Source organism: Coccinella septempunctata, chromosome 8 (genome assembly GCF_907165205.1).
Source record: "Coccinella septempunctata chromosome 8, icCocSept1.1, whole genome shotgun sequence".
Lineage (NCBI taxonomy): Eukaryota > Metazoa > Arthropoda > Insecta > Coleoptera > Coccinellidae > Coccinella > Coccinella septempunctata.
Window position 1 is genome coordinate 20,962,183 of NC_058196.1, and position 24,864 is coordinate 20,987,046.

Here is a 24,864-nt window from a genome sequence, read left to right on the forward strand (position 1 = left end):
CTATGAAAAAAAATGTGTTAAGAATTAATCTCGATATATTAAAAGATCTCTCGAAAAATTTACGATATTAAATAAAACACCGTCGACAAATTAGATGTACTGTTGAATTATTTATCGAATCATTCCAGATCCGTACTTCAAATTTCCTGGCATTGGACTTGCTGGATGATAATTTCACTATCTTGAATATTTTATATAGACCGTTATCAAATTAATGATTTTTCTTCCTTTTGTCAAAAAAGAAATATCAAAAACACACTTTAGAAATCATCAATATTCGATAATATTATTAGTGATTTCGTTGATGTACATATGAATAAAATCCAGAGTCAAAAATAAACGTTTATATACAAAAACAAGAATTTACATTTTATATTTCTTTATAATTAATTGTAACATTATAATGACTAGCAACTTCTATAATTAGGAAAAATAATTGATCATATTATTCAAATATTGCAAAGAAAGTAACAAGGGTATATTTAGAATGAATTAATTCGTAAAAAGATTAAAAATTTTTGGACTTAATTTTAAAAATTCATGTAAAAAAATCAAAAAGCTTAAAAGAAAACAACTTTTAACAGTACTAGTAATTAAGTAACCCATGAACATACACATTGGGTTCAACAGTTTTATCATTAAAATATATACTCCATTAAAGCTTAGACAACTTACAGCAACTCAGTGCTTTATTAATTCATTCAGTGAATGAGATGTGGGAAAATTAAAATGTGAATAATACTTTTGAAAATAAATTCTGATGATAAGTTGACTATGATTAGAAAAAGTAATGAAACAACAATAAATTTCCGAATTTTTAACCTTGTAACATTCGTACCAATTTTGTAAAAAAAATATTCTGCAGAAATTTCAACAATATAATATTTGGGTTCCGCTTTGAAGAAAAACAATAATTTGTAAAAGTATACACAGAAATCATTTCAACAAACAGTTTTCCTCTCTTCTAAGTATAATAGCATGATAAATATTCTAAGGAATCTAATGTACTACCAAACTATGAAGAATATTACTTGTTTTTCCAAATTTATTGCCAAATACTGACACTCTTCGAGAGTTCATACAATATAAATTTTCACTTAGAACAATTTTTTTTAAGGCAACTCCACCTAATCTATTTTATTGACTGTATTCATATTTCTCCGATATAAGCGAAGGGTCTAGGAGAGGGACCACTTAAACTGATGGAAATGAGACTATCATGTTCAGTTGAGTCTGGTTCATTTTATCAGTCAGAGTTTTAGAAAAAAACACGTACCATCTTATGACCAAGAATTAGTTACCAATGCATATTCCTAAAATCACAAGAGTCTTCACTGACGCCCATCTTTTACGATTCATAAAGAAGATCAGGAAAAAAAAAGAAACACTGTCCTTGTACAAACAGATTTTGTCCAAAAATTACTGATCTCGACCTGCCTCTAGTCAAAAGCAGGTTTTATAATGAAATTAAATTCCTACTTGACCCTCCGTGTGTATTTCTAAGAAAGGACGGCTACAATTATGAAAAATACAACACTATTCCAAAACTGATCACTGTTTGTTGAAATTATCGAATGAAATATTCGTTCTTTTGATTAGAATGAAGAAAACTGCAGCAATATGTGCTCCAAATAATTGAATAGAGATAAGTCATTTATTTTGTTATAGTACTCTTCATATTGCAACAGTTGGACATTACGCTGTAAATGCTACATAAATATTTAATACATTAAATACTGCTATATCACTTCAAAATACTTCAAATATAAAACTATAAAAAGAGGAAAAAATAAAACTGGTTTTAACCTTAATTAATAAATATGGAGTTTTTAAAAATTAACAAAGCACCACTATCGATTTTGAAACTTTTTTGTGCAACTGGCATTGTAAAATGCCAGCTGACCTAACCTCACAAATTTATGGTATCTAGATCTTGCATTGGCGCGCGCACATCACTGTTGTTGCCAACAGATCTACTAGGATCGCTCTCTTTCGGCTCCTTCGTCGAATCTCTGAACCTTATTATATTGGAAATGTTGAACTCTGGATTTGGCATCTTGCGCATGATCTTTCCCGAGGTTATCAGCCTACCGAAGCCCTCCTGGTGCGCGAATGCGTAGCCGGATCTGATCGACCTCCTGGCCCTCCTTGCGGACGGCGTCCTCATCACGTCCTGGCTGTGTCTCGAGCGCACCTGGTCCACTCTCTGCTTCAGCCTGACGCGGTCGGTGAGGGTTGGCGACACGTCGAAGAAATAGAACCTCCAGGCTAGCACCGGCATGACGGAAACCGTCACCACGAGAACAGTGGTGAACCAGAAGTTCGCCTCGCTCATGGCTTTAATTAAGGAACCAACATATGGACCGCCCACGACGAAATTGTAAAAGTTGTCCATGAGGAAAAAGAACGTCAGGGAACCCCATATCATGATGTGGTTCACCGTTGTCCAGTAGGAGGTGTCAAGGGCGATCTGGAAAAGTTTTTGATTATATGATCGCGAATTTAGTTTTGACGAATGGTAGATTGGAGCTCAGAATCCTTATTCTCGTTTTGGGAGCCCTGTCTGTCAAAGAGAAGCAATTGTTGGTTGGTCGTTGTTTAATGAATATTTAAACGTTTTGTAAAAAATGTATAATGTGCCATTTTCGAGTAATTTAATGTTCAAAAATTTAAAAGTATCTGTGAAATTTGAAAAATTGGGTACTTTGGCTGAATACAACTCTGTTTAAAAGATCCACAGACGTGAAGCATTACTGATTCAGCTGAAAGTTACTCTGCTTTTCTAGGGGTGGCACAGCTCATTATGAAAACTTAAAATGGTTATATCTTTTTATCAGAGCCGAATCTAAAAAAATGGTATAAAAAAATTGTTTCTTTTGACCTCTAGAATGTACTTCTGAAATATTTGTACGAGTATAATAGCTTATTGCGAAGGCTAATAGGTATATTTAATGCATGGAAAAAATTCAGTGTCACTTTTCCAGCGGTGGCATAGCTCATTAAGAAAACTTAAAAATGGCTACATCTTTTCATCTAGGCCCAATGGGAAAGAATAGTAAAAAAAGATGTCTTTCTTTTGACCTCAAGAATCTACTGAAATATGTACAAGCTAAATGCCACTCTATACAGGGTGTGGCGTAATGAGTAATGATATGGTACCTGCTGTTTTAGGACGTTGTGGCTGTACAGAAAAATATTTTGGTGGCAAGACTGCAAATGAAGGAATTATTTTATTTTTTTGATAATATTCCTGGACAGATGCGCTATCGAATGTAAACTATGATATTTGGGATGCATGCATAGTTTTTTTAAAGAAAGATCTAACCCAAATTTCATAAAATAAGTATCGTTTTTATTAAACTAAATTTTACAAGAGGTGTTCAAAGTGACCACAACGAGCTCTAATGAATTATTTATTCTGGTTGCATGTCTCATTTCAGTTACTAAAAATTTCAAAAACAAGCTTTACATTAAACCCTAGGTCCTCAACTCATTATAATAAGATTTATTTTGTGTTAAGTGCTGGAAATAAGGCGACTTATACTATTTGGGAATCTCAATGAAACAGGTATGCTTTTTCTTGATTCGACTCCCAAAGCATTAAATTTGAGTTAGATCTTTGTTCAAAAAGAAACTTTGAATGCGACCAAAAAATCACATTCGATGGCGCATATCTCTTCAGGACTATTATCGAAAAAATTCCAAAAAGAGTGTCAAATGATGTAGTTTTTTGAATGTTCGAAAATGCATTTTAATAAACATAAAACATATTTTTCTCTACCCCCAGGTACCCATATCATTCATTAATTGCGCCATACCCTTTATAGTTTTTATGTAAATTGGGCATTGGATCAAGAGCGTCGGTGCCACCTACAAAATAGGGTAAAAGCCCCCACAAATTGGTCATGTAGCGGCCGTAGACGGGTTAACCGTCTACAGAACGGTTAAACTCCACATAATAAAAAAATTCCGATGTTTCAGAATCTATATGAAAGCTAAAAAAAAGGAGGGTGCTATTTTCAACTACTCACCTGTGCAGTGTTAACAATGACAAGAATAGCAGCCATTACACTACATAGTAACATGTAATCGGATAAACCTTGCCCACTGGGGCTCACAGCATCGTAATAAGTACCTGAAACCAAAAAAAAAGGGGAAAATTATACATTTCAAACTTTCATTATAGAGAAACCTTACCAAACGGTATGAAGAATAATACTATGGACACATAGCAACCCTGCAGGGCGCTCCAGAAGAACTCCATCTTGTTGAAAAACAGATTCAGATGACCTGGCCTATACAGCTGAGGATACAGAATGGAGTTTTTATCGTTGACATCCTGATCGAATATGCCAACAGCTAGGACGGGTAAGGATGTGTAAAATAGATTATATACTGATATATACATAGGATCGAATACAGTCTGAAAAAAAAAGAACCATTAAAGCAACATTTCCAACCACTGCGTTACTATCGTTGTTGTTATTTTATATGAATGAAGTTCAAAGTTCTTGAAAAAAAAATTAATTTTAAAAACTTGTAACGTGAAAAGCAGGTTAACGGTGCAGAAGTTTTGGAACATGGTGCCTGTGAAATTTACTTTGAAGAAGAAAGATTGGCCTGGACACGAAAGTACACTCACCTGGGCACTGAATCCACAGAAGAAGGCGTACCACAAGTGACACAGTGTGAAGGCAAAATTCTTATTGAAAAAATATCTTAGGAAACTACACATCCTGTAGTAGGACCATCTACCGTGCACCAACAACAAACGTTCCAGGTATTTGAACTGCGCTATCGAGTAGTCCGAAGCTAAAACGGCTTGCATTCCCTCTTGTCCTGATATACCCACTCCGATGTGCGCGGCTGAAAAAGCCATATCTTGTTGAATCAGTAAAGTATGCGTCATCCTTGAGGAGACCATTCTCATTCACCGAAATTTATTGTGGAATATTGTATTGGGAGAGATCAGAAATAAAAATTTGCGTCTTATGTACAGGGTCTTTATAAATAACATTGTACTTGATGCCCATTTTGAAATTCTAAAATATACTGCTCCACAAGAGTTGGGGATATCGTATTCAATCGTTTTTAAAAGTATGTAATCTTCGAGAAAACCGCTGAAAAATCATTCAAAACTCAATAACAACTTGAATCGATCCAATAAAAATCAGTATGAGACATTTCGTCAATCTGGTCGCCTTTTTTCTGAAGTTTGGTTCTTTGCATATGCTTCATGAATGTTCTTATTTTGAAATGAAGTCAGTTTATCAACAGCTTCGATTTGAAACGAGTTTTCTGAAAATGCCAAGACGTAAATTAACAAACGCTGAGGCTAATAGGGCTATCGGAATACTACAGGGTGGCCTAAGTCAGGTTGTTGTAGCGGAAAGGCTCCAAGTCAGCCAAAGTGTGATATCTCGACTTTGGAATAGGTTCAGGGAGACAGGTTCCGTGTTGGAAAGACCAAGGCTTGGTGGGCGACGAAAAACACCTTCTCAGGATCGTTTCATCACCGTTTCGGCGAGAAGAAACCCTACATCTACGTGTAGAATGCTACGGAATACTCTTAAAAATGCAGATGGGGTCCAAGTTTCCATCGAAACCATCAGACGACGTTTGAGAGAGGTGAATCTAGGTTCTAGACGTCCATTTAGAGGAGTCCCATTAACGCGTGACCATAAGCGTCAAAGACTGGAATGGGCAAGGCAACATATCAATTGGAACGATCAATGGCGTAGTGTCCTTTTGACTGATGAATCCAGATGGACTATTTTCAGATTCTCGAAGAATAAGGGCAATAATGGACAATCCCACGCATACCCCGTAATCGTCGCTATGTCCAAGAAGTCCATCCATTCCGAGGGGGTAGTGTTATGGTTTGGGCCGGGATATGTTTCAACGGGAGCACAGATTTACACATTTGTCCTGGGAATATGACCGCCTTACACTATAGGGAGCCAAATTTTCACGCTGCTATTGGTGAAACTTTTCAATTTCTAGACGATAACGATAGATCGCACCGTGCAGCCATAGTTGAGAATGCGCGCGAGGAGCTTGGTATTCCACATTTACCAATACCTCCGGACTCACCAGATTTGAATTGCATAGAAAATGCATAGGATATGCTCCAAAGAAGATTAGATAATCATCAACCTACCCCAGAATCCTTAATTGATCTGAGAGAGCTTCTGCCCCGTTTATGGAACCAAATTCCTCAAGAAATGTTCAACAACCTCGTGTGTAGTATGCAATGAAGATGTTAAGCTGTTATTGATCCCCGTGGAGGCCATACATATTGATAGTCTTAAAATGCTTGAACTCTCTGGGAACGAAATTTCGTTATTTCACTCGATTTTTCTTAATCACCCTGTATACGCTGCAAGACCTACAGGCTAAAATTAATTTGCAACTTGAAATCATATTAATATGAATTTTCATCACAAAAATTTTATGTTAACTATATATATTTGCAATTTAAGTCAATATCCCTAAATCTGTTGAGCAGTTTATTTTATTCAGAAATGAATAATTCAAAGCCAATTGCTCACCTTTTATCATGGAAACATCATTCGCTCCGTCTCCAATAGCCAGCGTAACAGCGTGTTTTGTCTTTTTTATCAGTTCGACCACTAGGGCCTTCTGAAGCGGGGTAACTCTGCAGCAGATCACGGACTTGCACTGCATCACCACTTCGACGAAAAGCCTCTCCATTTGCGGATGCAAACAGTGCACCAGAGACTGTCCGTTTATTAATATGGCAAAACCCGCCTGAGTATCTTCCACTTGGGATGTATTAGGTTCATGGTACTCGAGTTGAGTGCTGAATGGAATTTTTTCAAATTTGAAATTTTTTGAGGAAGGTACTTCACTAATAGAGAAAGTTACTACACGCATACAAATATCGAGCTTTCAGAGAAAACTTTCGCTATCTAGATTCGTTGATGAGAGTGTAATAATTATGTTAGTTGAACCAATTTTTGATTTAAATATCACAATTTTTTAATTAATCCTCCTCGGATAAAATACTTTTTTTCAACAAACATTTCTCTTGACTGGATAAAGCTTGGACAATACAAGACTACCGTTGAAATTTGATGACAAAGTTACTCCGGAATGTTATAATAAGAGTGCAAGATTCAAAAGTTCAATAAAACATGGTATTTTCGAATTATGTACGTATGAAACCAAAAAACTGGAAAACGACGTGTAGTGCTTTGATGGCACAGGAGTACAGACTGTTCTGGCAAAATTTCAAAAGTTGAAGGTATTGCAAGAAAAAATGATTCCTTCATACCACAAGGCTTTTGTGAAAAATAATTGAGGGGCCTGGAAGTAAAAGGGTCCAGATGCAACGTTTTTTAAAACGATGCAGAATATCATACCTGAAAGATATCCTAAATAAAAAATTATTTTTATCTTGGAACTGTTTTTTCACGTGTAAAAATTGAATTATTAATATCTTATTTTCTTTAATCGAGCCTGGATTTTTGAAATGCAAGTTAACTTTTAAGCCAATCATTTCAGAACTGCAAAAATGCACTCGAACTTCTTTTCTTCCTAGCCCCTCAATTGTTTACTGCCATACATCACCTATCGATTTGTCATGAAAAAATATGGCCCGGTTGTACTGTTCAAACTCGATTAAAGTCAACATTGAACGTAGTTCAACCTGTCAAAATTGTACTTAATTGTCAGAGTTAAGCTGGGCTCAAACCTAAACTCAGCTTGAACTTGAACTGCACAACTGGGCTTAAATGTTATTACTTATTACGACTGCCAAAATAACGTGCAATTCAAATCTTCATTATAATGCACAAGTGATCTATTGAGCTATGCACAAATATAACCTCTCCGTAATATATTTTGGTGGTCCCAGTTTTTCCATGAAAGCTCGATAGAAGGTAATCTAGCTAAGTTACGTGCTAATATAGCGGCATCGTTGTTCTATAAGCAATTCAGCGAGCAGCACAAGAAAGCACGTGATATTATCGCATAATTCACTGAGAAAAGAGTCAACTCAAACTGTCGCTTCAAAAAAGAACGAATATGAAACAACGCTTTGTCTTTTTAATTCTGAAAAGAAATGAAATCGACTAATTTGGTGCCAAAGATGGTACCTTTGTAGGATATGCATGGCGAAGATATACCAAATCTGAAAAATATTTCTTAATAATTCATACAATGAATGGAAAATGGAAATATGGTCAGTTTATCTTGGGTGGTTATTAGAGATGGGCTTAGGTGCTCCTTTTATGAGGAGAAATTCATTACTTATTATCTATCGAATTCTTTGCCTCCAACTGAATTTGGTTTGATTGGTTCGATGGTGCTCTCCATATGGAACATTGGGAATTTCGATTTGTTTTTTATTGTTTCATATTTTTTCTTGATAATTCATTCAATTCACGACTGTTGAAGCTGCTTCTTTTCTTGGTCTATAATTATGAGCTAGACATCTAAGGTTAGTTGAAATTAAGAGAGCATAGGTAGAGAGAACCATCAATCAACATGGTTCATTACCTGGAAATAGACAATGACATTTTTCCTCAGATATATTTATTAAGAACTCGAATATATTTATTAGGCACCCGAACTTAGTTCGAACAATTATCGAATGATCATTCAGAATACGTAAAATTACAAGAAACTATCCTTTCAAATAGTTACGAAAATTTCATGTTAATCGAAGAACACATGGCATCCACCGATAGGATTGGCCCGCTACCTCTACAAACCAAAATTGTATTGAACATGTCGGGTCTGCAATGTCACAGCAATTACACCGCTTACCTGACCCACCGCAGACATTACAGCAGCTAGCCAATGTTTGACGAACATTTGGCAAAGCAATCCTCAAAGTTCCATCGATAACCTTATTGATACAATACCGAATAGACTAAGAGCACTGAAAAGAGCTAGAAGAGATACTGAACCTTGATTTCGAGGTGTCTGTAACAGAAGGAATCTTTTTCAAGACTGCCAGATAAAATCTTCATTTTTTTCTACTTTTAGTAGAATCTCCATTGGTGCAATAGGAGTACAACCAGTAGAGGTGCAGAGACTCCTCTACTGGCTCTTCTCCTACTAAGGTCTAATCCAATTTCGAATTGCGTTACTCTATACTCTTTTGCTCTGGGCCAAAAAAAGTAATGCTAGATTTAAAGTAAAATATCTGCACAAGGTGAACAAAATTGGTTGTCTACTGAGGAGATCGCGAGAACTATAAGAGCTAGAAGAAAAAGCATGACACATTTCCCAGCTCTTTTTCAGAGAAACAAATTATGGTAAAAACAGTTGCCTCCTACGATTCTTCGTTTTTGAGTTATTAGCAAAAATGAGATTTTGACGATTTCGAAAAGTTCTCATAATTTTTTTGTCTTTGAAGTTACAGATCTGAAACTTGAACCCTCTTAGGCACTTTTATACGCATAATCTACTGAAAAAAGATTTTTTTTCAATTCAAATTCAATAAAAGTTTGCATTCAAAAAAAAACGTTCGCCAAATGCTTCGAAATTAAAAAATATTTTGAGGTCGTCAGTGGATTCAACGTGAAAAGTGCCTGTAGAAGTTTCAAATTTCAGATCTGTAAGTTATTAGCAAAAAATGAGATTTTGACGATTTCGAAAGTTCTCTTAACTTTTTTGTTTAAAGTCCGTTTGCAACAGCCGAGAATTCTCTGGAGAATTCTCTACAAAATTCTCGCAAGAATTATGAGATTATTTTGTATGCAAGTGAACAGAGAATTCTACCGAAAGTACGTATGCAACGGTAAATAATTCACGGCGCATGAATTTTCGAGTAAATTCTCTAGAGAATTCTCGGCTGTTGCAAACGGTCTTTAAACAAAAAAGTTAAGAGAACTTTCGAAATCGTCAAAATCTCATTTTTTGCTAATAACTCAAAAACGAAGAATCGAAGGAGGCTACGGTTTTCACCATTCTTTGTTTATCTGAAAAAGAACTCGGAAGGTGTCATCAGTTTTATTCCAGCTATTATAGTTCTCGAGATCCCCTCAATCACAGCCGTCTTTAAGAAGGCTGTGCCTCAATAGATAACGAATTTTGCCCTCGCTATACAGTTATGTACTTATACATGATGGGATTTTGAAAACGAAACAAGGGGATAACAGACGCAATGAATTTTCTTTGAGAAAATGCTCAGATATGTCGAATTTTGATTCAAGAGAGAAAACTTTTAAGATTAAATTCTCGACCATATTGCTTCAACACCACCCCAACCTCTATATATTGAATACGATGGGGTAAGTGATACCTCATTTGAAAGATGTTGCTATTCTGATTTCAGCATATTAAATTTTTTCCATTCAATTGTAAAGTACTGTTCAATAATTAACTTTCTCTCAAAAAATTGATTTTCTGTTTCTTGTCGTATTCATTGCAGAATAACGCTAGAAATATCGTTCCACTAGCTTAATTCTTTCGCTGATTTGGCTCTATTACTAAATCGGCAACATACACCTTATTTGCCTGCTCTTGCTCAGGTCGGGATTCTCCGAAGTTCCAACATATTTTTCCGATAAATATTTTTGCGTTTATTTGACAACCTACGATGGTTTTCTCAAACCGTTTTGTCGACTAGTATAAAGGAAAAAAAGTTGGAATACTTTATATAAATATAGAAGAATAAGGGAACCGAAATCTGAGAGAACATTGATCCTAAGCTCTGAGAAAAAAATCTAAGATACCAACCTAGAATTCTAACGAATGAGCACGTACCGAACGGAAACTCCGAAATTAGTCAACTATCTAAGAAATCTAACTCTATGGAAAAGAATTAGTTTATAGTGTGCAGCAGTCTCGATCTTGGAAAAGGGCTACCTTGCTCTCAAATTTTCACGAATTTCATTGTCATCATCACCGTGATCCCACCTGAATGTGACGATACTGACTGCCGGGGGGCTCTTTACGTGGGGCGGCGTGGATTCTCCTGCCAGTCTATGGGTAGAATTCAGCTTGCCGTTGGTGGTACCTATCTGGATGCCGGAGGGACTGCACGGGTGGAAGGTGTTCACTATCCTTATGTTCTCCTTGAACTTGTTGAGCTGCTGATGCACCTCGTCGTAGGTGGACGCGTCCACTATGAAGACGTCGACGAGATCGTCCGTCAGCAGCTGACAGGAGTAGCCGATGTTCAAAGCGGTTTCTGCCAAAAAAAAAGAAAGTTATAGTCCTTTATTCTGATTACACATATTCATGTTCTTTATTGTGTAACACTAGGCTTTTCAACTCCGGCATTCATTTTGTAGATTTTCATGATCAGAATTTGAAGAATCATTCATTCATACATTGCTGAATCTCGTTGCCGAGTCTACAAAAAGACTAAAAAACCAGACTATCGGTGCTATCAAACTTATAATTTCTTAGGGCTACTTGCGACTGTGTGCCCTCCTGTGACTAAAGAGAACCAACCGTGACCTACAGATCCTTCCACACTCTGGGCATGGATAGTCACCAACCAGATCTGGCCCCTGCTGTATTATTCTCGAGTCTCCATTATAGCTATAGACCAAAGACCCCCACTGTGATCTGTCTAACGATAGTTGTTCCCAGTTATAATTGGCATTAACTGATTTTAGGGTTTGATGTGTATCCTTAAACCGCTTATAGTGGCCTTCTGGTTTCCGAGCTCCCTCTGGGAATTCACCGTACAGAGCTATTTTGGGGAGTCTTGTGTCTTGCATCCTCAGAATGTGGCCGCTCCATCTGAGTCGGGCCCTCGTTAGTTGAGTCTCAATTGTTATACAACTCGCGCGCTGCAAGACTTCTGCGTTTGAAACTTTGTGGAACCATATAATGTGCATTATTTGTCTTGGGTGACGTTTTTGCGTTTGTTCAAGCTGATTAATGTGTCGCCTGTAGGGAGTCCAGCTTCCGCTACCGTAAAGAAGCGTTGGGAGGGCCACTGCTCTGTAAACAGCTGTCTTGGTCTTCAGATTGAGGTCGTGATTTTGGAACACTCTGCCCTTTAGCTTCCAGAATGCCCGTGATGCTGAATTGATACGGTTGTGTATTTCCGTGTCCAGGTTAGCCCTAGTATTCATGAAGCTTCCCAAGTATTTGAACTGCTCGACCTGTTCTAGAGTTTCATCTTCCAGGCTGATATCTGTTTGAAGGTTTTCTGGCGGACTTACAAGGATTTTGGTTTTGTCAATATTGAGTCTGAGGCCTAAAGCTTCGTATATATGTTTATAGGTGTCCAACATATTCTGTAGATCCTCTGAGCTGCTAGCGATAAGTGCGCAGTCGTCTGCATAATGAATTTGCGTGATAAACTTTGTACGGGTTTTTGCTCTGAGGCGCTTCAAATTAAATAGACCTCCATCAAATCTGAATCTTATTCCAACGCCTCTTGCAGGCATACTCATGTCAGCAATTATCGAGACAGCTATGGCGAAAATATTGAACAGTAAAGGCGCTAACACGCAGCCTTGTTTATTTTACATATTTGAAAAACATAGCCAATATAGGAGGTGAAATTCAATCTATTCAAATAATTCGAAAGAAACGAGTAAAAAGTAATCCATCTTCTTTAAGAAAACCTTCTAATATGAACCGAGCACATTAAAAAAAATTCACTCACCCTGTTTATCACCAGTTAAGACCCAGATCTTGATCCCTGCCAGGATGAGGTTGGAGATAGTTCTGGGCACATCGTCCTGTAGTTTATCCTCAATACCCGTCACTCCAATCAGCATCATATCCCTCTCGATCTCTTCGTAGATGGCGTCAAGTTGTTCGTCTCTTCCCTCTAGGGCTATGGCGGCCTGTTGGTGCCTCAACTTCCAGTTGTTGAAGAAATCTTCGTCCAGGTCCCTGGAGGCTAGACAAAGGGTTCTCAAACCCTCTCCAGCAAATTTCTGGAACAGAAAATTGATACCTCATTCACTAGCTATTTGTTAATTTGAGATTTCATCCGAAATATACAGGATGTCTGTAAATAAAATGGCTATATCTTTTTATCGGGGCCGAAAAATGGTATAAGAAAAAAGTGTTTCTTTTGACCTCAAGAATCTTGTGTTGATTGACAATTGTGTTTGACAGAAACACGCCCTGTATAAAGAGGGTAAAATGGTCCTCGACAAAAAACTTTTTATTCATTTAAGAAAATTCTCCGATAAGATTATCAAGATTACTCTGTGATGCGCCACCTGGTATCAATTCTTGTAACTAGAGTTAGTACTGCATTGTTTGTTTACATTACAGGGAAGATTTTCGGGGTTTCAATAATAGTTGGGGAGCCCAAGAGGGAAATTCTGGATTTACTCGAGCGTGTCAGATTAACATAAGTGGAAATACCTAGACCTGTAATATAGGGGGAATTGTCTAGGATAGCCTGTCAGAATAGTAAAAAAAAAAAAACGATAATTGTACATACTCGAGCATGTCAGATTGAGATATATGTGGTAAATCACACGTTGAAAAGTATATATTCTCTTAATCTGACAAATTAAGCGTGACGAAAATGTGTGGGAGGGCGCCAATCCTACAACAAAAAGTCACGTGTACATTCTCCAGCGTGGTGGCTTTTTTTCTTATTTTGAAGCTGATGATTCAAGAACAACAAAAATAATATATATGCAGTTTCAGCAAGCCGAAATGATAAAAATTGGCCATAAATGTCACAAAAATCAGTTTTTTTGAATTATCTCCTCTACTGGGCTTCAAATTGTTTTCGCATTCATAATAAAAGTTATAGAGCACAACATGTTGTACAAATTTTGTCCGAAGCAATTTTTTCTACGTTTGAACCTTTTTGAGATATATGGCGATGAATGTACATTAGACCGGGTTTCTATATTGACCTTGGCCTTCCGCATGTGTGGCTAAGCTCCTCGCCCTCTAATTCGAAAACGATTAAGAGTATGTGAAATTGCTCCAGACAAAAGTTGTACGGAATTTTATTATCTACAACTGTCATAATGAATAGAGAAAGGAGTGGTACAGATAGGGAGATATTTTAAAAAATGCCTTGTTATTATCTTCGAACTGTCAGATTAAAGAAAACCTCCCCTGATTAGTATCAGATTAATGGGTCAACACGTCTGCAACACCGAGATTAATCATCTGTATGTAAATCTGACACGCTCGAGTATGTACAAGTAACGATTTTTTTTTTGCATTTTCAAAGGACCGTTGTTACCTTGCGTCACGTCCGAATTGTCAATCCCTTGAAAAGTAGCTTCCTTTGGGTTCAATTCAAATATCCGTAACGAGACAAATTTTTGCTTCATTTGGAAGGAAATTCTCTCACCGATACTTCTTGAATAAGACCTGACAACCAAAATATTTTTGAAGAAAACCGTTAAATTGTCATAGGGGGCTTTACCGATTGATATTATGTCATTGTTTTCCACCGACTAGGCCCATGTTTGTAGCAGAAACCGTTATATATATTATGTTTTCAGTATTCATATATTTTATCATTCTTTCCGTTCAACCATACTTTTTCTGACTCGAATAAGATCTTTCTTATTCCGTTTTTCTTTCTCTTCAATTATTTCTGTCTCTCTCCGAGTCAATTAATTGACCATTAACCAACAGTTTGAGTATATCCAATAGTACCCATAGTAGGGAGAGTTTTCCGCGGAGAGGCGCACAGCAGTTGGACCGTTACCGCCACCGTACCGATTTCCGCCTAGAGAGGGAGTTACTTGCAGGCTTTCAAATTTTTATTTTGACTTAACCGTATATACCGTTTGTTTTAACTAAGATGTCTAAAAACATGGTGTATGCACTGATTAGATTTTGTTTTTCCCGCTTCGAAATAAGGGATAAGTTTCGTTTTTCCCACTGTAGGTAGCGCCGTTTAGGAATTGACAGTTGTCAATTGATATTTGAAAATAATTCGAATGCATTCCTACGACTTGCGAATGTGCTGTATTTATAAGCGATTATGGGTGTGTGAAAATGTATTACTTTCGAGAAAGGTCGTATAAAATTCATTTATTGAACATGTCGTTCAGTTTTCTGTATGGACAATCAAGAACTACAGCTAAGAATTCGGTGTTGTTGGACCATCACCCTTTGTTGTTGGAAATTGAGGCAGAGCCAAATCAGATGAACATTCGGGACGGATAGAGCTAATAGTTTTATGGCAACTGTACTGAAAATACGTAATGTGAATTGTGAGCATGTATTAAGAAACAGAAATATGTTAATCTATTCGAGACTGATCTTCGAATATTCTTCACAAGTATAGTGAAAATTGCGTTTCAGTCAACTGAATATATTGAATATTTCGCCAATAAACTGTGTTTTATTGAAATCATATTGAATTGCCTTCCTCACGAATACAATTTGTCAAACAAAAACTATCTTGAAGAAAAATTGAAGTACTCCGTATCCTTCTCTAGTGTTGAAATATCTGCAGATTCGTTTTTACAACGAAAATACAAGTGTAAATCACAAATATTCGTTAACAGCTGATTCTTTGATGGATCAGGAACACAGAAATGACTGTAATCTGTGATCGATATAAACGCAGAACAAAATAAAGCGAGAGAGTATTATTAGATTTTCTTTCATAGAACAAGGATAGAACATGGTGGCGCCGCCACGAAACGAATCTCTTATTTTCGATTTAGTCTAATGTCATTCCATTCAAAAATTGACGAGTGCATACACCATATTTTTAGACATCTTAGTTTTAACTGTATTTTCCTGGGGTGACCGTATTTTGCCAACCACCCTACGCCGACCAGTCCGCTAGTTGACATCAACGTATATTTTAGTTGTATAATTTTTTTCCTGTATATAATTAAATCAAGTCGAAATAAAGAACTGGACATTTATTTTGTAGCCAATCATTATTGCCAGAGAAAGGTACTCTTTTTAACGATTCAAAACCGTTGGGAAGCAGAGACTTGGAGGACGCTACCACCCTAGTCTTCACTGATATCCTTCTCCACTGATAATTTCAAGTCTACCCCGGCTCGCTGGCGCACGAGCAAAATTATCAGAGACACGTAGGGCATATACAGTATTTTTATCTGACACGCTCGAGTATGTACACCTGACGATTTTTTTTACATCTTCGAAAACCGGTAGACGCTTTCCCACCGCTGAAAGTGCATAAATCATAGAACCTTTTTTCTTTCTACCATCTAATCTTCAAAATCCACTAGGTATTCACGAGACGCTCGTAAATCCCGATTTAGCATCGTCGGCTTCCCAACTAAAAGAGCTTACACGAATTCTTAAAGCGCCGGGCTCTGTCTACAAACGGCTTCGCTTATTCGACACTTACGTTCAGATGTTCCTGGGTGGCGTGCTTGATCTCGTCGTTCCCCTTCTTCAAACGTTCGTAGATAACATTGTCCGCCCCCTTGCAATAGAGCCTCAACTGGCCGTTCCTCCTCAGTATCACAGACATCCTCTTTCGTACGTTGTTGAAGTCCAGGATGCACAACAGCTCGTAAACCTCCTTGGTGCCCATCACCTCGATCGTGATGGTGTTCGGGGTGCGTTCCCTGAACACGAAGCCGAAATTCCTCGCGGCCGACACTAGCGCCTCCTCGTCCGGCGACTGGGCCTGGTACTCGAGCTTTCCGTCCGACACCTCCGACATGACGGTGTGGCAGAGCGCCAGCAGACGGAAGAACGCGAACACGTCCTCGTTCTTCCGCTTGACCGCGTCCAGCAGCTTCTTGTCGTAGAACTTGAACTCCGGCTCGTAGTCCGGGTTGAAGGAGAAGTCGAGGGGTTCGATCTCGTCCGTTATCTCGATTATTTCGCCGGTGCGAGCGTCTACGACGTCGCCGTACGATCTGCCGCCTATGGAGCACTTGTTGAAGGTCATGATGTTCTGCGTCAGGGTGCCGGTCTTGTCGGAGAATATGTACTCGATTTGTCCTGGAAAAACGAAATAGTTATTTGTGCAACCAGTTGGGAAAACCATTATTTTTCGTAATGAGCGCAATAGAACGCGAAATACGACAAATAGTGTTTCCCAACGTGTTTCACACAATATTTTTTCTAATTTTGAATGGGATGATTCTATGAATTCAAATTAAAAATTCCAAAAACGTCTTTAAAAGCTTCTCTCGGAGATTCCTTTGAAATCGTCTAGTGACGGAAATTATTCAATTTTTCACTCCGTTACTAAAAAGCAAGTGTCGTTTCATCATCAGTTGCGAAATATTTTACTTTGTGTAACTGGTTGCGGAAAGTAAAACGTTTCAAAACGTCAATGAGTTTTGTCACTTTATATGTCAAAATTCAAAAAAATAAATTGCAAAGATTATAGAGTAGAAAGATGGGAAACGAGGCGACTAAAGCGATTTGAGCGCCGTCTGTGTGTCACGCGTGTTTTTAAGACGCTAAGACTGGTTAAAATATTAATTTGAGTGCCATTTGCAGAAATATATGACATTTTTTTTAAATTTCAGATGTCAATTTTGATCATAGAAATACCAAAAGATTTTGATCAAAGAGGTTTTGAATGTTTTGATTCTCATTCCGCTTTTTGTTTATCTGGCTCGTTCTAGTTGCTGATTTTTGAAGTTTTTTGTCTTATTTCTTAGTGAAAACATCAAAATATTGTTCGAAAATTATTGAATGGTGAAGAACGATGGATTAAATAATAAAATGTATTTTACGTGATTAAGTTTTTCACTCAACTAAGGAAAATGGAAGCGTAAGTATTAAAAGTCGTAACATGTGAATCGGTCATTCATTGATTCTAATTTTCAGTGCTCCGAAGTGGATAAAATTCTCAGGGCTTGAAAACAATTACTTCAGCAAACACTACTAACTACACCATGTGCAATGAACATTTTACTGCAGGTCAATTGAGAACTGTTCATCGACGTAAATTGTTGTATGCAGAAAGCATCCCTTGCATGAACGGCCTATTAAGGGGAAATTATGATCTTTATAGTTCCATTCAATGATTCTCAATTGCTACTCTTTCAATATATTCAGAAATGCAGAGGTTTTATTGATTTCCATTTGGGAACCGAGTGACTGTCAAATTGTTGTTTGGAAAGTCAAAGTTTTATGAAACCTGCTGTGAGTGTTTTGTTCATTCATTAATCAATTTGTATATTGTGTCATGAAGAGACCATATCATAAGGAAATCATAAAAAAACCACCAAGAAACTATACTGACATACAGGTGTTGCATATGTCTGTAAGTTTTTTTTTTTTAAGTGTGGTTCTGAAAATTCTTTAAATAATACCTACATATGTAAGTAACTGGAAGTATGCTATGATGGTATATTGAATATTGGTTCATATTAATTTCTGATATATGTATGTATATTTTACAAATTCAACTAAGTTCATGAATTCAGAACAACCTATTGTACAGAAACAACACCTTCAACGTATAGCAGATCACCATATACTTTAGTGTCCTAGTTTAAGCTTCATTTATTGCCCACTATTTCAATTTTTGTAAATTTTTTATGAATTGCAAATAAACATATAGCACATCTAACAGCGTTTTTCGTTGATATCAATTGATTCCAAACAATGTTTAGATGAAAACTAACATCCTGATCACAAAGCAAAACCATACTTTTGTTTTGTCGCTCAGGATGTTTGTTTTCTGATAGAAACAAAGTCAATATTGGAATGCAATACGAGAAAGAGAATTCGAATTTCGCGCCCCTCAATCAAAAAACAGAAAACTGTTATCAAAAAGTTTTCCTGTATTGACAGTGCGTTTTTAGCGCCATCTCATTGTCACGCGTGTTTTCACTGGCCAAAATGTAGTCGGTTTTTAGTACTAGCGATATGAGGGCGTTTCTTATCTGTCTACTCTATAATCTTTGATAAATTGATTCGAGCCGTAACAATAATATTCTGAAATGTGCGGGATATTATATCTTAATTTTTTGGGGTTGATTATCCAATAGGGTTGATGGGTGAGGTGTGACTCAATGTGAAGCCTACAATGCGAAAATTCCATTGAAAATTCTTACGAATATTATAATAGTGGATTCAGTATACACTGTGAGTCTTTGACTCGTACAAATGTTTCTTGAGGTCACAAGAAACACTTTTTTCCTTTATCATTTTTTCCGAATCGGCTCGGCTTAAAAGATGCAAGCTGTTGAAAAAACCATTAAAAAATGTTATTTTTAGTTCTATCCTACAAACGGCTTTATCGAATGAAATGAATTTCGGTATATAGTTTTTCATATATTTGATTTATCTTTCTCGAACACAAGATATCACCCACGTCTTCCAGTTTTCTCATTATGACCATTACGTACCACAAAAATACCAAATTCAAAGAACACAACACTTGAAGCTAAGTTGGACGTATCTGAAGAATATTTGAACGTTTTATAAAATAAACGTATTCCTCGTATTTTCTCCTATAATGCGCAGTTTTCGAGTAATTTGATGTTCCAAAATTGAAAAGTATCGGTGAAATTTGAAAATTTGGGTACTTTGGCTGAATACAACTATGTTTAAAAAATCCACAGATGTGTAGTGTCACAGATTTAGCTAATTATTTTGAAGGTAATTCTGTTTTTCCACAGCTTATTATGATAACTTTAAATAGCTATATCTGTTTATCAGGACCAAATAGGAAAAAAGTGTCTCTTTTGACCTCAAGAATCTACTGTTAAAATATTTGTACAAGTGTCTGTGAACAAATGCGAAGAACCTAAGGAGATGGTTCCTGAAAATAAGTAGTTTTTAATTTTTTTATATCTCATAACTTTATTATTCTGGGATGAAAATAACAACCCCTTATGATTTTCCTTCAAAAAATTGTTTTCGTGGGATATATTTTCGAAAAATAAAATTCTCTTATGGTTTATCATTCAATTCTGAAGAGAAAAAGTCTCTTGCAAAATTTCGATACAGTTCATACTTTTCTCGGAATAAATAAAAACTTACAAACAGTTCTGATCACTGTTCATTCCATTTCATCGTATAAGTGTTCCATAAAATGCTTACCTTCCGCTAAAATACATGCGTCAACTCTCATAGACCTTCTTTGTATAATACTGCTTGTGAGTTTTCATTTATTCCGAGAAAAGTATCGACTGTATCGAAATTTTGCATGAGACATTTTTCTCCAGAATTGAATGGGAAACCATTTTAAAAAATCTATCCCACAAAAACAATTTTTGAAGGAAAATAATAAAGGGTTGATATTTTCAACCCCTAATAATAAAGTTATGAGATCTAAAAGAATTGTGTGAGTAATATCTACTTAGTGCTTCATATTATGTATAGTTTTATGACTCAGTGTTTTTTAGAACCCGTAAAAAAAAGGGTATACCTTGGGAGGGAGGTCGATTTCGAAAAAAAATTATAAGAACTACCCCTGCTTATTTTCCCCAAGTCCCTAGCATTTTTTCACAGACACCCTATTGGATGATCCTAGTAAATATCTACTGTTATTATTTCTTAGGGTGTGAAGGTTCGACCGAAATAAGAACACTCAGTGCCTTTACGTCGACCTTGTAGCTTCGTGACCTGAAGATGCTTTCAAATAAAAGCGAAACGTCGGCTTAGAAGCAAAAAGTGTTCTTGTTTCGATCGATCCTTCACAACCAAAGAAATAATCACAGTAGATTAATGGGAATGTCCGTGTGTTTGTTAGTTTGTATACAGGGTGGTCCAATGAAATTTTAACATCTCGATTTTCCTACTTTAAAATGAAAATGTGGAAAATTGCTAGGATCCGTCAATGATCATGTAGCAATGGATCCGACATTTAGTACTAAGAAATTGTCCGATGTATCTGGTGTTTCACGTACAACAATCATGGGAATTTTTAAACAAATTTACCCGCGAGTTGTCTAGCAATCTGATATTCCTGGCGATTATTATTAGTAATTGTTATAATTTGATCAATTCAGTCAAGGATCCTCACCTAACTCCTCGTTCAGGGTGGTAGTTCTGGCTTTGGCATGGGTCCCGCTCTTCTCATGGTACATCTGCTCGTCCCAGTTGATCAAAAAACTCTGTACGAAACGTATAACCTCGACAGATACGTAGAGCGATATGGGAACTACAGTGTTCAGTACGATGGCGTAGGAAAAGAAAACTAGTAAAGCTATGATTGTGGCACCGGCTAAAGGATCCGAAGGCACCAGACTGTCCCAGGGCAAGAATTTCTGAAAGTACTGTCCCACCAGAGACTCCCATATGCCGCACGCGACCATACAGAAAAGGCACATTGACAATAAGAAAAATACTATCTGAAACAAAAAAATTAAAAAAAGGTTATTATGTATTTATTATTGCTATCGTTTTTCAACCCCATTTTTACGAAGGGTAAGACTATGTGGACAACTTTGAACTAAAATAAAATATTTTGTGAATAATTTAGAAGAATTTTATTGGCGAGTTTTTGAACCCAAAGCTGTGCTACAACCAAGCGTTTGGACTCAGAACATCAACCTTCAAAATTCTATAGTCTACTAGAAAACAAATATTTTAACAAATTTCAAGACCTCTATGAAATAGTCACAGAAATAAGATGGGTGAAGTTGTCACTGGAACTCCAGTGACAGTCAATTGAGGTGAGGAAAAATGTAACACTCACCCCTATAATTAAAAAATTAAGTAGTCTATCTATGCTTGTCCGTTTGAACTTGGTCTTGCCGCTGTTCTGCATCAGCTTCGTGTCTTTGCCAGCAAAGACGACGACGCCGTAGCACCAGTTTGTGTTCCTCAGCACGCAGCCTCTCAAGATGATCTTGTCATTGTCCAGGGGGTACTGCTTGTTCTTGAGTGTGAGCACACCTTCGAATTTGTTCAGAAGGTTGTTGGGTGGCTCGCATATTATGTCGCCTTCGAACCTGCTCAGCAGGTCGTTATCCTCGCCCATGACGGCGGTCTCGACAAGGCATTGGCGACATTTCAAATTGGTTTCCCTTGAAAATGAACAAAATTGAAAAACGTTGCTTGCAAAAAACTCGAATCGGCATTACCCGTCCAACTCTGACGTTTCTATGTAGCATAGACCGTTTGGCTCGCTGCTGGTTAACAGCAAAATATCGGCAGCGACAAACTGATTGTTGTCCATACGGATAACATCGCCTACTTGGACGTTGGACCATCGTTCCTGTACAAGTTGACCTTTTCGGACCACTCTGGATTTTCTGTTATTCACATGGGAATCCGATAAATGTCTTTGCTGAAAAAAAAAGCGTTAATCACAATTGTGAGGTAAGAAACATATAACTTGTCAAATCTGGCATTTAGTATACTAAAGTCTGATTGGTTGCAGCATATACATTTCTCAAAAGTAGTTTTTTATCATCTAGTATTATCTTCTCGCTATTCGTTGAGGAAAAAAAGTGGAGATTTACTTACAATATCATCGTAGGCATCCTTGACCGCCGTCAACCCTAAAACTCCAATTAAGGGTAGAGCTGTAGTCACTGGAGTCAAACTGCTAATAGCTGGAATTAGCTGCAGGACAAGAAGGCACAAAAAATAGAAGTTGGCCAGTCGTTGGAATTGTTCGAACAAGTTCAGAGGCAGGAATGTAAGGAGAGAATACTTTGATGTTTTGATGTAGTTGTTCTAGAAAATAAAGTGTTATGGTTAAATTAACAAATGAACACTTTGAACCAAGACTTTAAAATTAAAATATTTCAGCCATAGAAGATTTATCTAAAATAAATAATCTTTATTTTTAACTGCTGACAAGAAAAAATTATAAATTACGTCTCAAATATAGAATTTTAAACTCAATTTTTCATCATTTAGATCAAATGAATGAAAAAATCAATGTTATAGGCTTATCTGCAAGGTAATGAAATGAAAAGTGCACGATTGGATTGACGTGTCTGAACCCACAGTTTCGGTAGATTTTTTTAAATTGTCCAGCCTGTGTATGCAGAGAAGATGTAATTTCAGCTCACAATTCGAAATTTTAAACTTTGGACAGTGAAATTTTTCTTCAACAAATTTAAATGAACTTCCAAAAAGTTCCAATAACATAGAAGAACTGAAAACCGAACTTTCCAAATTAGTGAGATATTGAAATGAACCTAAGCTAAACATTTGAATATAATTCTTTAATCAGTTTGTTCCAATTTAGAACTAATTGCGATGATGAAAACACGAAGAAATTAAATTAAAATATTTAGCCATTCCGTATGATAACTTGAACATTTTTCTATAAAATATTCAAAATTCCCCTCACTACTTACCGCATAGCGAAACTGAGAATTGTATTGTTTATCATTAGCTCTAATTCTTCTTTGATTATCTGAAAAAAACAGATACAATTTTATTGGAATGTTATTTATGTAAATTTGAGTTTCTGTTTAATATTTGAAATGGCATAAGTTTGAAACTCAAAAGTTATTTGGATATTTATGAACTGTAAACTATGTAGTACATAACAACAACATTCACTTATTCACTGTGAAAACATTTGTACGAGGAAATTCGAAGAAACAGGTTTTTCCTTAAATTAAAACAATATTGATGTATCAATAAATTTAGAAATATGTGATGTAAGAAGAAGTGAATGATCGTAGGAAAATGATATAACGGAAATTTTTCTTTCTTGTGTTTAATAAATAAAAAATATTTTCACTTTGGGAAATGCAACTCAATTTGTAACTTAGTCAACCACCTTTAATGAAAAAAATTTCTTGTCTCCAATGAAATATTCTACCTGTCTCTTCCTCATTCCACCAAGAAATGAAAATTTGGCGAAGAATGCGCACATTTCTAACCAGACGAGATGCTTGAATTATGGTTGAATAACAATGGTGTTCTTCTAAAAACTCATATTTGTACACTTTTGCCCAATTCAAACCTGACATTTAGAATGTCAGGAATGATAAAAGTATTGTCAAATGAGATTTGTGATCAACTGGTAAATCTTTTACTTCAAAAATTACATTTGAATAACATAAGACGAATGAAAACTGTACATTTCTATATGTAACCGAGAACTGTGTACAAGAGAAGTACACACAATGATAAAGCTTACCGCAAGGTACATAGCCCCTACGGAAATCTTTGGAACAATGTGCTCCTTGATCAGACACATTACTTTTGTGAGTTCCGTTCCTACGTAACAATTTGCTGAACACACTAAAGATTGATTCGCTCAAATTCCAAGTCCTAGTTTGTCTGGAAGAACTGCTGCTGGCATTGCTTGGTCTATCGATAGAATTACTTGGATGCTCTGATTGCAAGACGCTCTTTTCAGTTTTCTGTTTACATTTTTTTCTCGTATGCTTTCGATTCGACGGGTGTTCGTTTTCGTCGTAAACCTCGAACACTTCCAATTCGTAATCCATTCTTCTTTGCAAGAGATCATTTGATTTTCAATTCATGAATCATTATTTAATTGCCAGTAAACTATCAACAATTTAATCACTTAATTTCAATTCCTCACAGCACCCGATCGAACCGCCAGTTGTCGCTTTAACCTCACTGACTGGTCCCATAATATACAGAACAAAGTAAAAGTAGAATTCTTTTCTAAAATCAAACGTTATTTTAATTTGGAATTTTGGATTTATTAATTAAAAACATTCGTAACACCTAATAAGATGTCACATCGCCAAAAAACCTAAAAGACAGTCGTCAGATTTGTCTATGGATTTGACGTTCCTGTTATTCTGACGCAGAAAATAGCAGTCTGAAGTTAGCCGTCAGCAAGGTCGGGATTTCGAGGGATGTCCAAAGTCACAGTTATCACTGCAGACTATATGTCTATAATACTGAAACAAGATACATAGTTCACCGAGTAAATCATTACGTATTTATGCGATCATGCATCAGCTTTTCCTGGATAACCATATAAGAAATTAAAAAGATAGGAAATTTTTTATTTTATACGTTTATTTTGATTATCAAAGTGAGAATTATTACTGGAACTGGTAGATCTTCACC

General features: G+C 36.4%; 1 protein-coding gene across 4 annotated transcripts in view; it reads right to left on the reverse strand.

The window, feature by feature from the left end:
* Positions 1–329: 329 nt before the first annotated feature.
* The window catches only part of LOC123319222 (probable phospholipid-transporting ATPase IM), a 66,983-nt gene continuing 42,448 nt past the window's right edge, over positions 330–24,864 (reverse strand). For 2 of the 4 annotated variants that reach the window (XM_044906091.1, XM_044906092.1), the window contains exons 3-15: positions 23,160–23,218; positions 22,315–22,527; positions 21,930–22,135; positions 21,542–21,872; positions 20,867–21,194; positions 16,271–16,875; positions 12,605–12,881; positions 10,843–11,167; positions 6,552–6,823; positions 4,643–4,866; positions 4,198–4,423; positions 4,032–4,135; positions 330–2,470 (exon numbers count right to left, since the gene is read on the reverse strand). In XM_044906091.1, coding sequence (XP_044762026.1) covers positions 1,910–2,470; positions 4,032–4,135; positions 4,198–4,423; positions 4,643–4,866; positions 6,552–6,823; positions 10,843–11,167; positions 12,605–12,881; positions 16,271–16,875; positions 20,867–21,194; positions 21,542–21,872; positions 21,930–22,135; positions 22,315–22,527; positions 23,160–23,218 — 3,731 coding nt within the window. In that variant the 3' untranslated portion in view covers positions 330–1,909. Of the gene's footprint in view, positions 2,471–4,031; positions 4,136–4,197; positions 4,424–4,642; positions 4,867–6,551; positions 6,824–10,842; positions 11,168–12,604; positions 12,882–16,270; positions 16,876–20,866; positions 21,195–21,541; positions 21,873–21,929; positions 22,136–22,314; positions 22,528–23,159; positions 23,219–23,953; positions 24,559–24,864 lie in introns of those variants that run through there. The other 2 variants (XM_044906090.1, XM_044906089.1) reach the window with 2 other exon arrangements.